Here is a 14,490-nt window from a genome sequence, read left to right as displayed (position 1 = left end):
TGCTGCTTATCTTGGCAGTGCCTGGCCCAGAAGAAGAAGTTTGTGCACCTTAACCAGTCAGAACAATGTTACCCACCTCAACCTGCCACTGCCAAACCCTGAAGGATGCTGCTACATTCTGCACTGCCTGGAGCATTTTCCACACCTCACCCTGCCACTGCCAGTCCCTGAAGGATGCTATTTTTGGCAGTGCCACTGCCAGACCCTGAAGGATGCTGTTAATCTTGGCAGAACCACAGACTGAGATGCTGCTAGCCATCACCATGCCTTTGCCAGACTATGGGCTGCTGCTTATCTTGCCAGTGCCTGGCCCATAAGAACTCTTTGGCACAATTGAACTTTCCACTGTCTGAACAAGGATCTACCATGCTGTTGCCTGGCAAAAAACAGGAGATGGCGCTTGTGTGAGTCTGCAGAATGCACTTGCACTTTATCAGGTATCAGCTCATGGGAACGTCAAGCAGCAAGCCCTGCACCCCATGCCTCGAACTGCTCTCTTCTGATGAGTACCACAAAGTACGAAACATACGTAATTTGCGTATGTAAAGAGATGTTCAGCATTGCTTTGGGAGAATTCAAAGAAGTGTGAAAAAACATGAAGCATTGGCCTATATTGCCGTTATTCTGGGGGGGCCTGACGGGAGTATGCAAGCTGAAGAGAGCACCTTTCCCAAGAAGAACGTTTCCGCACTTGCAGTCCCCCAAATTGAACCCAGAATATTTTGGCCCGGCTTGCGCCACACCATGCGATATCAAGTGAGTGACAGTTTTCCTGACAGACCAACTTTGATTTCAGTGTACAAAATGTAAGTTATCTGATTAATGTGGGAGGTAAACATATAATCCATGAAATAGAAGTATATTTGTGAACGTTGTAGTCAGGCTACACGTAAGTTAATGGAGTGGCAAAATTGGGCTACTTTTTGCTACTTTGGGCTACCGTTTCGTTGCTTTTGGGCTTGAAAGTTGTGAAAAAATCTGGCAACACTGGGCTCCCTTTCTCCGAGGCATTTTCGCTGTGCCTCGGAGAAAGGCGGTCGTGTGCTCGTCCGCTCCCCCTTCGTCTGGTTGCTGCGAGTACTGATATGCTTCAAATCCAATTAGAAGAGCGTCTCAGGAGTTAATGTGATAACAGCACACTTGCCAGGCCTCCTCTAATGGTGTTAGTAGAAATGGTGACAAATACTTTGAAGACAGTTATGACTTCCGGTTTTTTTAGTAGCGCGGAAATGTCACCTGTATGTTGTGCTCTTAAGCACGTTTCTTTTTACAATGTACCGTTAGTGGTAATAATCCGTTACTGTGTCTCTGTGGGAAAGATTGCATGTAATAATAACATGCGTCAGGGAATTCCGAAGATGAGGAATGCACGAGAGTGCAAGGCGTGTGTCCGTTCTATCTGGTCTTGGTTGGTTTTAAATTCTCTTCCATTCCAGCGGCTCTACCGGCCCCATTGTAACTCTAATCTTGCAATTAGTCACGAACAAAAGTAAACAAGCAAGCATTGGGGAGGCATTTAAAACCCTCCGTTTGGCCTAGCCGTGCGTAGCGCTGGGCGGGATTCCACGCTGGGCTATACCCTCCCTCCCAGTCCCACCCCGTTTACAGGTTAGAAGAGGGTGGTTTGCGAAGCCTCGCATGCAAGAGCTTCCTTGCCTACGCTGCAGTGAATCCGTTTCTAGACAACTGCAGTGTTTGTAGACGGAAGCAGTTTACAAACATCCTAAGTCTACAAAAGCATGCAATGTACACTCTGTATGCACTATGCAGACGTTGTCTATCGCCAATGTTTTTTCCATTACCATTTTTATTTAACATTACTTTGCGTTGTGTGTAGGGATTTCCAAAGGACTGTCCCGACGCTTCTCTTGCATTTAATACATGTCCCGGTTTTTGGGACAAAGGTCAATTCATCCTGCAGAGCATAATTGAAATGAAACTCTCTCTGCTCTTTTTTCCACAATCGCTTTGGAAGTCTGGAACAATTTAAGCATTTTAGTTGTTTCTTTCAGGCACGCATGAGGAGATGGGTGCATGCTCCCAGCAGAGACCAGACAGGGTGGGGAGAAGGGCAGGGGGGCTCAGGGTAGAGGTCCTGCCGTAGCTAATGCCATGGAATCATGTAAACGTAGCCTTGTGAATATAAATGTGTGTACGTGTACATGCGTGTATGTATATCCAGTGGTCGAAGTGGGGGGAAAAAAGTAGGGGAACTGTGGGCGGAGAATCAGAGGGGGGGAATAACCTGAGGACTGGATCAGTGGGCGGAGTCAGAGGTGTGGCCAGAACGGGCAAAACATCCCAATTTTGTGTATTTGTTCGACACTGACCAGTTACAGCTTATTATGTTATTTAATTCACCCAAATGGATACACATGATTATTTAAAGCTTAATGAGTTATTGACATTAAAAAACATTCACAAAGTGGGATATGTTTTCAATCACAGAATGTCCCACATACGCTTAAAAGTGAAAGCACAAGCTATTTGTCTCCAAGCCATGGCGTTTGTCATCAGCACTTCTCCTCCCTTTTTTTCCCATGAGCAGTTCAAACATAAATAGCAAAATATACTAGTTTGCAAATGTTTTCTATATAATTGCTCTGCCATATATGACACATAATACATCATCTGCTGCATAATCTGACAATTTTAACTAATAATTGGTTTGTGGCTGAAACGGATCAAAAGTTACAAAAAAACTGACATGTTGCTGCAAAGAGGACGGCCCTTTGCAAAGGTTGACTGATCACCTCTCTAACTGCTGCATTTGTTTGTTACAATGGTACTAATGAGGCAACATTTTCTCAGAGACTGTTAGCATATGTAAAATGTCAAAATAATAAAGTATCAGTGTAAATATTGCATTACGGAAACTCGCAATGCCTTCAACTACATCCCAATTGTGCCCTGATATAAACACCTTGAAGCAACTCGATTCAAATTACGCACTGGACAAGAGCAAGATGCTGTCTTAAAAAAAAACCTCTATAAAGTGGTGCTAATGTGTTTAGGTGTGAAGAAGAAAACCAATCTGGCCACTTTGCGATCACTTCATCTTGCTTTATTTATTTATTTTTCAGGTTTTTACCCTTTTGTTTCTCTCCACCCAGAGGCTTCACTTTGGAATAGAAACATTTCAGAAAAAAGAGTACCTTTCCAGCAAAAGTGTTTTTCCTTTTTTGATCCATTTCACAGGGGAACAAATAAACGAGCAGAGGAAAGAGAGGGTGAGAACCGTAGCTTGAAGTCACGGTTTTCAGTAAGTGAGGAGGAGCGAGACAGAAAGAGAGGGAACAAGAGGCAGCTGACCGCGGCAAAGCAGGAGTGGACACTGCCCTTGGCTTCTCTGGGCATGAAGGAAAAGCCAGAGTCCTTCTTCTTCTCTGCTCACCCGCCCCCGCACGCCCAGCCTTATCTGTAGGCTATTTCAGCCGTCCGGGGACACATGTTTTAAACAAAGAAGTAAGGGTACGGAATCGATTGAATTTAAGAAGTACGGGCACGCCGTACCCTGCCGATCCCGCCCCTTCGACCACTGATATACATATGGGTGTGTGTGTGTATGTATGTGTGTATATATATATATATATATATATATATATATATATATATATATATATATATATATATATATATATATATATATATATATATATATATATATATATATATATATATATATATATATATATATATATATATATATATATATATATATATATATATATATATATATATATATATATATATATATATATATATATATATATATATATATATATATATATATATATATATATATATATATATATATCCACACTGTTGCCCCAAGCTGTAAGGACGCACTCCACTGCTGTTCGTTTTCAAAACTTTATTTGGAAAACCGGCATTATTGCTGCTTGAACACTGTTCCCGGACGCGTTTCGGAGTTTCCTCTCCTTCATGGGGGTCTCTGGTATGTCGCAAAGCTTTACCAAGCACTTCCTTTTAAGATTACAGCTCCTCCCAGGTGAGTCTAATAACACAGTGGCATGCTGGTCATTGTAGTGCTTGGTAATTAATTTTAACCTTCCAGTAGGTCCCGCTTCATACCAGTTCGATCAATTCATTGCACCGCCAGAGAAATTGATATGGTCCACACGGGAGTGAAATATGCAGTCCTGTGAATGGTATTGCTGTTTTTAATTGTGCCGAACTTTACTCCTGTAGCCCACTGGAGGGCAGTGAAATTAATTGATCGAACTGGTATGAAGCGGGACCTACTGGAAGGTTAAAATTAATTACCAAGCACTACAATGCAGACTAGGAAAAACAAATGGTTACTTGTCACGGCTATACTGCGTATCATTCGTATGCACGGGGAGGCCCAGCAGCTGCACATAATATGGCGTTGGAAGGATCCATTCCCCCCACGCGCTCTGCTGCGTGCCCGTATCTTTCTGAAGGCGGCCCGAGCTCCCCGCCCCGGCTCATTGACATGCAGGGCCGGCATTGGGATGGTTTCTCGGTATTCCCTGTCTGTAGATAGAGGGCTGATAAATATGGCTGTGTCAACCCCTGCGCAGGGAGCTGCTTGGGAGAATGCCTTTCGCCGATGTATCCGTGTGGGCGGAGAGGGAAGATAGCTCTCGGGAAACCCCGACAGGCAAACGCAGCAGTGTCTGGAATCCGCCCTCAGAAATAATGCAGGGCAAGCGATTCGAAGAAAGCAGTGTGAAATGGAGCCTTTTCTGTCCCTGCGGTTTATAGAGGGGAGTGTGTATGACGCACATAGATGCATTTGAGCACTGCCTCGCGCGCCAGCATCATGAACACTATGTGATTCTGTGTCGATAGGGTGTAGGTGCTGTGGCGAGACTAACAATTGATTCTTATCATAACTTTATTTGTAATTTAAAACATTCATAATAAAAGAGGCAGGCATGACAGACCAAGCTTAGCACACCGCTGAAAAGTTTGTGTGTATCAGTGTAGGGGCAGAATTGTGGTCATTGTTCAATCCCTTCATGGTTAATTAAATGTAGCGGGGACTGAAGTTTTATAAGGATCACGTCTCTGTCTAGTCAAAATGTAGGTAATAGATCCGTAAAATAAATTGCCTTCCGATTCACGATAGCTGTGTTTTGTGTTTATGTAATTAATGCTCCTAAGTATATAATCGCTTTGGATCAGAAATTCCATTTTTGAAAGTTTTAATGAGTGCATTGTGATTTAAATAATTTATAGAGACGAATATTCCAGCTTCTTATCAAGGTATGTAAATAAGAAAGAACATACAAACACCGCATTGGCAAAAAAAAAAAAAAAAATTAAAAACTCGGGGTCTTCTGGAAATGACAATCACGCCACTTCTCAGCTGCCGTGTTCGCAGTGCGCCTGTCCTCAGAAGCGGTCCTCCGGCCTGGGGTGTGCACCGGTTTCACCTTCTGTGGGAGGCAGACCGTGCCTTGACAACAGCCAGCCTCGCCTGCAGAGGGACTTTGCATTTTCCTGCGAGGGGACGTGGCGGCTGCTGCCAGTGCATGCTCATTCGGTTGTATCATCGTGGACTCCTGTCCGGAAGCCCAGGAGTGGTGCTTAGATTTATTGTACATAATGATATAGGCAGCCATGGATTTTAGTACCGCGTCGGTGTTTGACCGTCATAAAGGTAAGTCAATTTCTGGTAATTTCTAGGTGTCCTGCTTGCCCCCATCCCAACTGCATCCAAACACGCACAGACGCAACGTGGGCTCACCGGCCTTCAGCCCCCCCCCCCATGTGTGTCAGCCCGGCTGGCGTCCCTCTAATTGCAGCCGGACCAGAGTACTTCACAGGTCTTTAAAAGACCGTTTGCTCGTTAATGAGGCTTTTGTTGTGTTTCCACCCCTTTTTACAGCCACTCTGCCTATGGCTGGAAGACGTAGCCTCCCCCCCCCCCCCCCCCCCCCCCCCGGAATCTTTTTCACCCCCCAAAAAATTTGGCTCTAGTTGCCCGCCTTTAAAGATCTTATGTTGGCTCCACTTTGCATCCGTCGGTGTTTGCTGTCAGGGATTAATAACAAGCATTTACAGTGCAATGGTCTCGGCATTGGTAAAGTTAGAGCTATTGACAATGCCGTTTCTTTAAATGTTTTAAAAACAAAAACATAAACAAAAAAAATGTCATGAGCAATGCCAATAGCTCTAACTTTACCAATGCCGAGACCATTGCATTGTAAATGCTTGTTTTAACTTGGGGATCCATCCCTTTTTCTACCCCTCTCTTTGTCTAGCCAGGTTCTCCGGTTCCTTGTCCCTGAGGAGACCCATTAATCACTAGAGGTCGAAACGCATCAACAACACATTCTGTGGGATAGATGCACCTTAAATGTAGCCCCGGAGACTGATATGAATAGATTAAACATATAGAGATCGATCTTCTTAAAATTGAGCTGCGTGCACTTCCCTTTGAAATTGTGTGATTATCTTTGTTGTACGGTTCAGTTAGACAGTTTTGAAAAACATCACCGTACTCCCATCTTTCACAAATATTTTTGGAACTGATATTTTCTCAACTTTCTGATATAGCTGCCTGGCAATCCTTTTCAACATTTGTCATTTGGTTGTAATATTTTCACATTTTATGGCGAGTGTTTTTTTTTCCCAAGCTCACACATATTCAGTTATGTGTATTAACGTTTTGTCTACGTCGATCGTTGCATTTTCTGTGTGTATGGAACTGTAATCTGTATTTATTTTTGTTCAAATACATGTACTAAATAAAGTAACTGTTGAATAAATTGAATGAGTTAATGTATATGATCAATAAATTAATTGTCTTCGGTCATTTTTTAATTGCTCTATTGAATAGGGATACATATGAGGTCTTTTACTTGTTCTTGTTTTCAGTGGTCCAACCTCTGTGTTTAAAGGATCCATTCCCTTTTCCCTTCCTGGGATCAGGTATACCAACAGCATTAATGAGGGCACACGCCCCAGCCGCAGTGGAGCCGCTCCTGTGAAGGGTCGCGGACTCCAGTGCCCTCCTGAACAGGTACAGAGAGTCTTTCGCGACACCTCCCGGTGCAGTATCAAAAAAGGACCAAACACCTCATCCAGGAGGGTAAGGTCATCAGCGGTCCTTGCCCGAATCATCCCTGGATGCCGTGGGTACAGCTGCCAGCAGACTGCTCTGCACAGGTACCATGCTCCGAAGGCATGCCTGGCTGCGGGTGTCCAGCTTCAAGCAGAAGGTCGAAGCGGCAGAGGTGAATATGCCCCGGAATCTCCTTAGGAGAAGGATCACTGCCAGTGACACTCTTTCTCATTTTACAGAAGAAACAAGCCAGATCACCTCCACACTCTGGCAGTGCCCCAGCGCCCAAAATCAGCCCTTTCGAGGGAGGGCTCGGGCAGAGGTGCAGCACAAAGAGGTGCTGGACACACCGGCAAGTGATTTAAGAGAGGGGATCCTTCTGCATTTAACATCACTGTGGGCAGAATCGAAGGTATCCTCGAAGGATGGAGCAACATCACCTCCAACAATGGATACTCGGCACCATCCAGTATGGATACTGTATGGACCTCTTGAAACAACCACCCAACAACTAACCAAAGCCCAAAACACACAGCGCCTTGGATCTCTTGCACTTAGTACAAGATGTGGCAAGTTTGCGTGAGAAAAAGGCTGCAGAAAAAGCGTCAGAAAGACAAAGGGGACAAGGAGTCTACCAATTTCTAAACCTACAGAAGTCCCTCAGGCCAAACTTAGACTCAGGGTCCTCAACAGATGCATCAAAATGCAAATGTTTCAGATGACAGCCCTGCAGGAAGTTATTCCAAGCCTGCAAAGAGGGGCTTATATGGCAACAATGGACTTCAAAGGCGCATACCTCCATGCACAATGAACAATAGCACAAGATGTTGTAGATGAGGGACAGGACCAATTCACGGTGTTAACTTTTGGGAAATAGTAAGCACCTAGGGTGTTCGCAAAGTGCCTAGTCGCAGTGGCGCTACATCTAAGGAGAAAAGGAATCTGCGTGCTGTCTGGCGATGAGCTAATAAAGACAAAGTCATTCTAACAATGCGAGTACAGCATAAGGATAGTAATGGAAGCCCTATAGGACCAGGAGTTCTCCATCAACAGGGCAAAAACATTTCAGAATGCAGAAAGTGAAAAGACATTCCCATGGCCAGACTGAAAGCCATCCCTTTCGAGGCGAGAATTCTGGCACTAACTGAATACATTTGCCTCTACCATAAGGGGCGACCCCCGGATAGTGAGGACAGCAGGGAGGCTGATCACCCTACACTCCGTCGTGACAAAGAAAATACACCAGGCCTCAGCCAGCTGAGCTGGTGCAATATGTTCCTCCTTCCAACCCCATAAATCAGTTTGCTAGTATGTTCTTATGTCATTTTGAATCCTGGTCACACATGTAGTTTCACTACCCTTCCTGGCAAGTTGAAGCACAGCACATGCAGCCCATTCCTTTACTTTTACTTTCACTTTGGCGATCGTCAGAGGGGCTGTGTCTGTGTGGCTTGCTGCTCTAGTCCCTTTTATCAGATACCTGACAGTGTGCAGGGGCTGACCCTGGCTTCAGCACAGGGTGCCTTTTATGGTCAGCTGACGTCCATGTCACCTAAAGTCTTGTCTTTTCTCTGTTTCCAGGCTACTTGGCACCCACGCTATGAGCTGATCGTGGCTGGACGCTACCCTGATCCAAAGTTTCCTGGCTACAGCGATGGTGAATTAAGAACTATTGATGTGTTTGATGGAAACAGCGGCGAGATGGTGTGTCAGCTGCATGATTCCAACACGAACGGCATCATCTCGGTAAGCTCTGCGGTGGATGTGGGGTGCAGCTTTGAGTACGGGGGATGGTACTGTCACTGCAGATACTGTCTGTGTGATGACCACTCTGTTGCTGCCTGTGAGGGAGAAAAGCTTATGTCTTTGTGAGGAAAGCGTGTGTGTGTGTGTGAGGAAAGTGTGTGTGTGTGTGTGTGTGTGATGAAAGCGTGTGTTGAAGGAAAGCGTGTGTGACTAAAGTGTGTGTGTGTGTGAAGAAAGCACACGTGTGTAAAGAAAGCACACGTGTGTGAAGAAAGCACACGTGTGTGAGTGAAGAAAGCGTGTGTGTGTTAAGAAAGCGTGTGTGTGTGAAGAAAGCGTGTGAGAAAAGTGTGTGTGAGGAAAGTGTGCGTGAGGAAAGCGTGCATGTGTGTATGAGGAAAGTGTGTGTGCATGAGGAAAGCATGCATGTGTGTATGAAGAAAGTGTGTGTGTGTGAGGAAAGTGTGTGTGTGTGTGTGTGAGGAAAGTGGGTGTGTGTGTGTGTGTGATGAAAGTGAGTTGAAGGAAAGCGTGTGTGACCAAAGTGTGTGTGTGAAGAAAGCACGTGTGTGAAAAAAGCACACGTGTGTGTGTGTGAAGAAAGCGTGTGTGTGAAGAAAGCGTGTGTGAAGAAAGCGTGTGAAAAAAGTGTGTGTGTTAGAAAAGTGTGTGTGTGAGGAAAGTGTGCGTGAGGAAAGCGTGCATGTGTGTATGAGGAAAGTGTGTGTGCATGAGGAAAGCGTGCATGTGTGTATGAAGAAAATGTGTGTGTGAGGAAAGTGTGTGTGTGTGTGTGTGTGTGAGGAAAGCGTGTTTGTGTGTGAGGAAAAGCGTGTGTGAAGAAAGGATTGGGTTTTTAGTGCGTGGACCAATCCATTTAAATGACTCCTCTGGGTGGGTGGTGGGGGGAGAATGAATGAATGAGAGAGAATATATATGCGAATGAAGTGCTTTCCGTTGTGCTTTTGCTTTGCTTCTGGATCCTGAGTCTGGATTGTGTGCGAGGAACCCTTCAACTACCCTGCCAGTGCCTGTCCATGTGTCTCTTGCTTTCACTGCTACTCATACTGCACCTGCTTTGTGTTTGTAGAGCAGATTTTTATTTTATTGCCCGTGCTGTGTGCGAGGAAACCATGTGCATTGCTTCTGCTACACCTCTTCTCAGTGCCAGGGAAGCTTACCCTGACTGCGCCTGTTGTTTGAAGCACGTGTGTGGATGTGTTTTCCCGCTGGAATCTCACTGCAGTGTCTGTCTGTCTCTTCACAGCTGAATCAGTTCAACCCCATGGGAGATACACTGGCATCGGGCATGGGTGAGTAGCTGCTGTCCCTAAACTGTTTCTTTCAATGTCTTCCCCCACACCTGCAACACTTATGGGCCAGAGGCTTTCTCACAGACGCTCTGTGTATGCACGTGTGATGTCATGTGGCCTGTGAGAAACGGGTTCCCAGCCCCAGCTGCCCCTTTGATCCGGGCACTCCTAGTGACGTCGTACTCTTAAGCCACATCCCGTTGCTTCCTGTTCATGGAGGATGTTAAAGCATATACGGTTACGTGAACAAGGGCCAAGAGAGAGCAAAGTCCAAAGCGGTGCCACTCAATTTCCTGCAGAAGAACCAGATGTCCTAGTACTAAGATATTGAACATTTTGCAGGTTTTCCATCTATGAAGAGAGAGAACCTACAAAAGAACTAGGAAGGACGGAGGGATGACCTGGGCGGAGTAGAAACCTCAACATGGCAGCTATTTACTTAGACTCTTAATAAGGCAGTTTAAGAAGTTGGGTTATTAATTGTGCAGGATGTGAGTCCTTCGTAAGTAATAGGTCCACAATTGTCTCCTTACCGGGAATTAAGTACTCAGTTGTAGCACTTGACTATCTCAGGGTAGCAAAGTAGAGTACACGAAGGCCCGGCCAAGGGGGCTAGTAATCTCCATTCGCTGCCACGCAACAATAATGCTCAAATAGTTGTCTAGTCAGTGCTTTTTCTTTGTTAAAGAAAAAGTACATCTATTCCACACACTTTTAAATACTATACATTCATTTATTAATATGTACTTCAGGCAGATGGCAATACCTTTGACTTCTCATGCATCATGCTGGTGGAATTTAGTTATGGACGTTAACAGTTGATGGTAAATTGCGTATTAAATAATTTAGATTGGAGGGGGAAATTTTCACCTCACTGGGTAAAATATTAATAAGAACTGCAACAGACGGAACACCGCTTTAAGGTGTGTTTGAAACTTGGATCCCAACGCTTGAATGGAGGTTTTGAAAATAATAAGGAATCGGTCATTCATTTATTTGGAGAAGTTTACAGCATGGGATCAATAGAAACCACCCTGTTGAAGTTCTGATGACAGAGCGAAACGTGTTGGCTGGGCTTCTCGAGTGATTTTTCAATAAAGTCTACTATTCGTAAAAGAAGGAGAAGGCTTCGTCCTGGTATCCCGTTGGAATCTTACAAGAGGGATCGCTCCAAAGTGAATTATCTTGTTGGAGTGGACTAATATGGTATAGTAGTGCCACTTATGGTGTGCTTGCTCCGCCTCTCTGGGATTTCTTAAGTTTATTTAGGCATTTAGGCAACATGACCTGTGGATGGTAAAGCGCCCACAATTGAATGGATGTTCTTGCTTGTGCAATGCTAGAAGCACAGTTGCCTGTTCTTGCATTTCGACAATCTGTTGAAAGGTAACATCTGTCTGTATACCTGTAGAAATACTTGTTCAGAATATGACAGCAGAGCGTGGCGATTCAGACTCTTGATGCCACATCTGTTTACTGGGATTGGGAAGCCGACAAACGGTAGCCACACTGTGGAGCACCTCTACATTTCTAGAACATCCTGGCAGATGATCTCAGAAGAGCCAGACATGCCAAGAATGGAAGTTAGAAACTTCACAGCTGCACATCCTCTTCTGCGTTTGGGGTCCACTCGATCAACTAGATTTCCTTACACTACAACCGATGCTCCGCAACTGGGGGTTCAGATTGAGGCTTTTCAAAGATGCTGTCGGGGCTATCTGCTTAAGATTTCCTAAGATAGCCCTAATGGCGTAATTAGTGGGTGGCAGAGGGGCGGTCAGCCCCAGGCGGCACATTTTTGAGGGTGGTGGCACTTCACGTGAGGTGAGGAGTGGCACACAAGTGATTGGGCATGTGATGAGAGGGTGGCGTGCGTGCTGGCAGAAAAAGAGAGGGAGCCAGTGAGCAGGCAGCCGCCTTGGAGCGAGTAAACAAGTCGCATGACCTACTACCGGCCGTCACCGTTTGTCACAGGTGAGCCGCCCACTGCCTAGGCCTGTGCCTCTGTGGACCAGTGCTGCAGTCAGTGTCACCATAGTATTTTTGGTGTGTATGAGGGTCAGCAAACTCGGGGACCACCCCGGGCAGCAAAAGCTCTAGCTACAACACCCCAGTCTTCTCTCCTCCCCAGCCGATGCCCACGGTAATCTGCAACTTATAGAGAGAAAGATTCTCTCAAGTGTTCCTGGGAATCAGCTTGGGTCGGACATATTGTCCAAGATCAGTAACCTATTGGTTGCCCACCAGGTGAGGGTCAATCCTGCTTTGCAAACAAGGAAGACAGGATTATTCACCGACAGAACACCCCTTTTAACTGATTGCAGTTCTATCAACACGGTTATGTCACCTGTTGGAACCGATGAAGTCTTGAAATGTGTGCCACAGCGGGATTCCCCCTGCTGATGCGAACCTCAAGCAGGAAAGGTGTGGGGAAGCCATCCTTTTCCTACGCTGAAGGGCTTTCACCAAGTTTCTCACAGATAAGGCCGTGTTGCATCTGAACCTTGAATTCATTTCTAAATTTAGACCTGAATGGTCCTGAAATCAGGTAGTACAATTGCTATTTTTGAAATGGTGTGAGCTCTTGCTAGCCTTGTTCAAGGAAACACCAGCCAGAGGGACCAGCCGCTTGTAAGATGGAGGATTTTGTGATCTCTCTTGATCCTTGATCACCATAAGGAGGCAGACCTCGATCCTTCCGCCTGTCCGCTCATTTCCCAGAGGGCCCAGCTGCTTGTAAGCTGGAGGATCGTGTGATCTCTCTTGATCACCATAACACGTCAGAGCTCGGTCCTTCTGCCTGTCCGCTCATTTCCCAGAGGGATGGCTGACCCAGCAGCACCTTCCATGGCAAGGCCCATCCTGGAGACCTGCAAGGCAGCAACATGGTGGACGTTCCCCAAACTCCACTGCCTAAAACGTCATACGTGAAATGACGTGATCATTCTGTGATGCACAGCCTGCTTTGTTAAGGTGAGCCACACCTTGCTAGGCTCTCTGCTTCATGCTAAAATAATTCCAGTACTTGAATGTGTGAAAGATGCAACGCTGGAGAGGAAGAAGTCACTTTTCTCCAGGTATCTTTCCCAGGTGGGCGTCCCTGCTGAGACTTCTCGTATTGCACCTGTAATGAATTTGGCCCCCACAGAGTGTTCACAATGAGTAGACAGGTCCTAGTTGGGCCTCTCATCGTCATTTGTGGATTTGAACATACAACGTATTAAACGGATTTCCTTCATACTGCTCTCTTGCCCATTCATAATCGAATTCAGCGTGCACTCAGCAATTTGTACGACAATCCATTTTTCAGGCCACCATCAGGCATTCACACAAATATTCAAGTCTTGCAGTTAGTTCCAGTTATGTCTTTATTATTATTTTTTCCCGAATTAACATGGATTAAAAATATTTATTGCAGCCAATTTTGACAGTCAACGTTTTCAGCCCCCAAAAGACGTTCTCAGCCTTGAGCCTCAGTCTTCCACAAGCATCCACCATTTCAGAGGATGCTCGCATGTAAACTAATGAACTCCACGATCCACACACCTCCCACAACCATACACACACACATGTACATGATGAAGATGAAGGACCCCACTTACAGAAGAATGGACTAACTAGACATGATGGAGGTAAGGAAGTCTGTTTACAGGACAGTGGACTAACTTTTACAAGTGGAGGCTTACCCACACATCTCACGCTTGACCTCAGCCATACACACACGCTCATGATGAAGATGAAGGACTCTGGTTACAGAAAAATGGAAAAGACATGATGGAGGTTAGGGAGTCTGGTTACAGGAGAATGGACTGACTTTTACAAGGGGAGGGACACATAAGCAATACCCAGCATAGGATACAGGAAGGCTGCCAGTTCCTACACCATTGGTTATGCTGAGGCCAGTGCCAATTCCTAACAGCCTGGGTACTCTATGAAGGTGGGGTATACTTTGGTTGCCCTGCTGACCTTCAAGACCTGCTTTTAGGTGTCATGCTAGTGAAAGAAGTGAACCCTTGGAGGCTTGCATGACTGTACGCCTCACTAAGCAGCAGGGCTCCGGGCTCTCCAGTACTATCCAGAAGCCTTTCATCCCAGCAGAGCAGACAGATGGGCTGGTGACAGCACTGTCCTGGAGGGACAGAGCGCTGCAGATACCATTATTGATATCCACTTGGAGCAGGGCGAGAGGAACCTTTTCAAACACCACTAATGCTATCAACTTCAACCCAATACGGACAGCTGCTGGTGTTAATGGAAGGGAACAGACAGATGCTGGTGTAAAGGAAAGGACACGGACAGCTACTGGTGTAAAGGAGGGGCGCGGACAGCTGCTGGTGTTAATGGAAGGGAACAGACAGATGCTGGTGTAAA

At 45.6% G+C, this 14,490-nt stretch overlaps 1 protein-coding gene across 3 annotated transcripts in view; it reads left to right on the top strand.

Moving 5' to 3' along the window:
• Positions 1-14,490, top strand: part of DDB2 (damage specific DNA binding protein 2) — a 171,319-nt gene that overhangs the window by 107,801 nt on the left and 49,028 nt on the right. For all 3 annotated transcript variants that reach the window (XM_085646609.1, XM_085646608.1, XM_085646610.1), the window contains exons 9-10: positions 8,642-8,806; positions 10,074-10,119. In XM_085646609.1, coding sequence (XP_085502735.1) covers positions 8,642-8,806; positions 10,074-10,119 — 211 coding nt within the window. The remainder of the gene's footprint in view (positions 1-8,641; positions 8,807-10,073; positions 10,120-14,490) is intronic.

This window comes from Triturus cristatus, chromosome 3_1 (assembly GCF_964204655.1).
Source record: "Triturus cristatus chromosome 3_1, aTriCri1.1, whole genome shotgun sequence".
In the NCBI taxonomy this organism is placed as follows: domain Eukaryota; kingdom Metazoa; phylum Chordata; class Amphibia; order Caudata; family Salamandridae; genus Triturus; species Triturus cristatus.
Note: the sequence above shows the minus strand (reverse complement) of the source record. Positions and strands in the feature narration are given on the sequence as shown.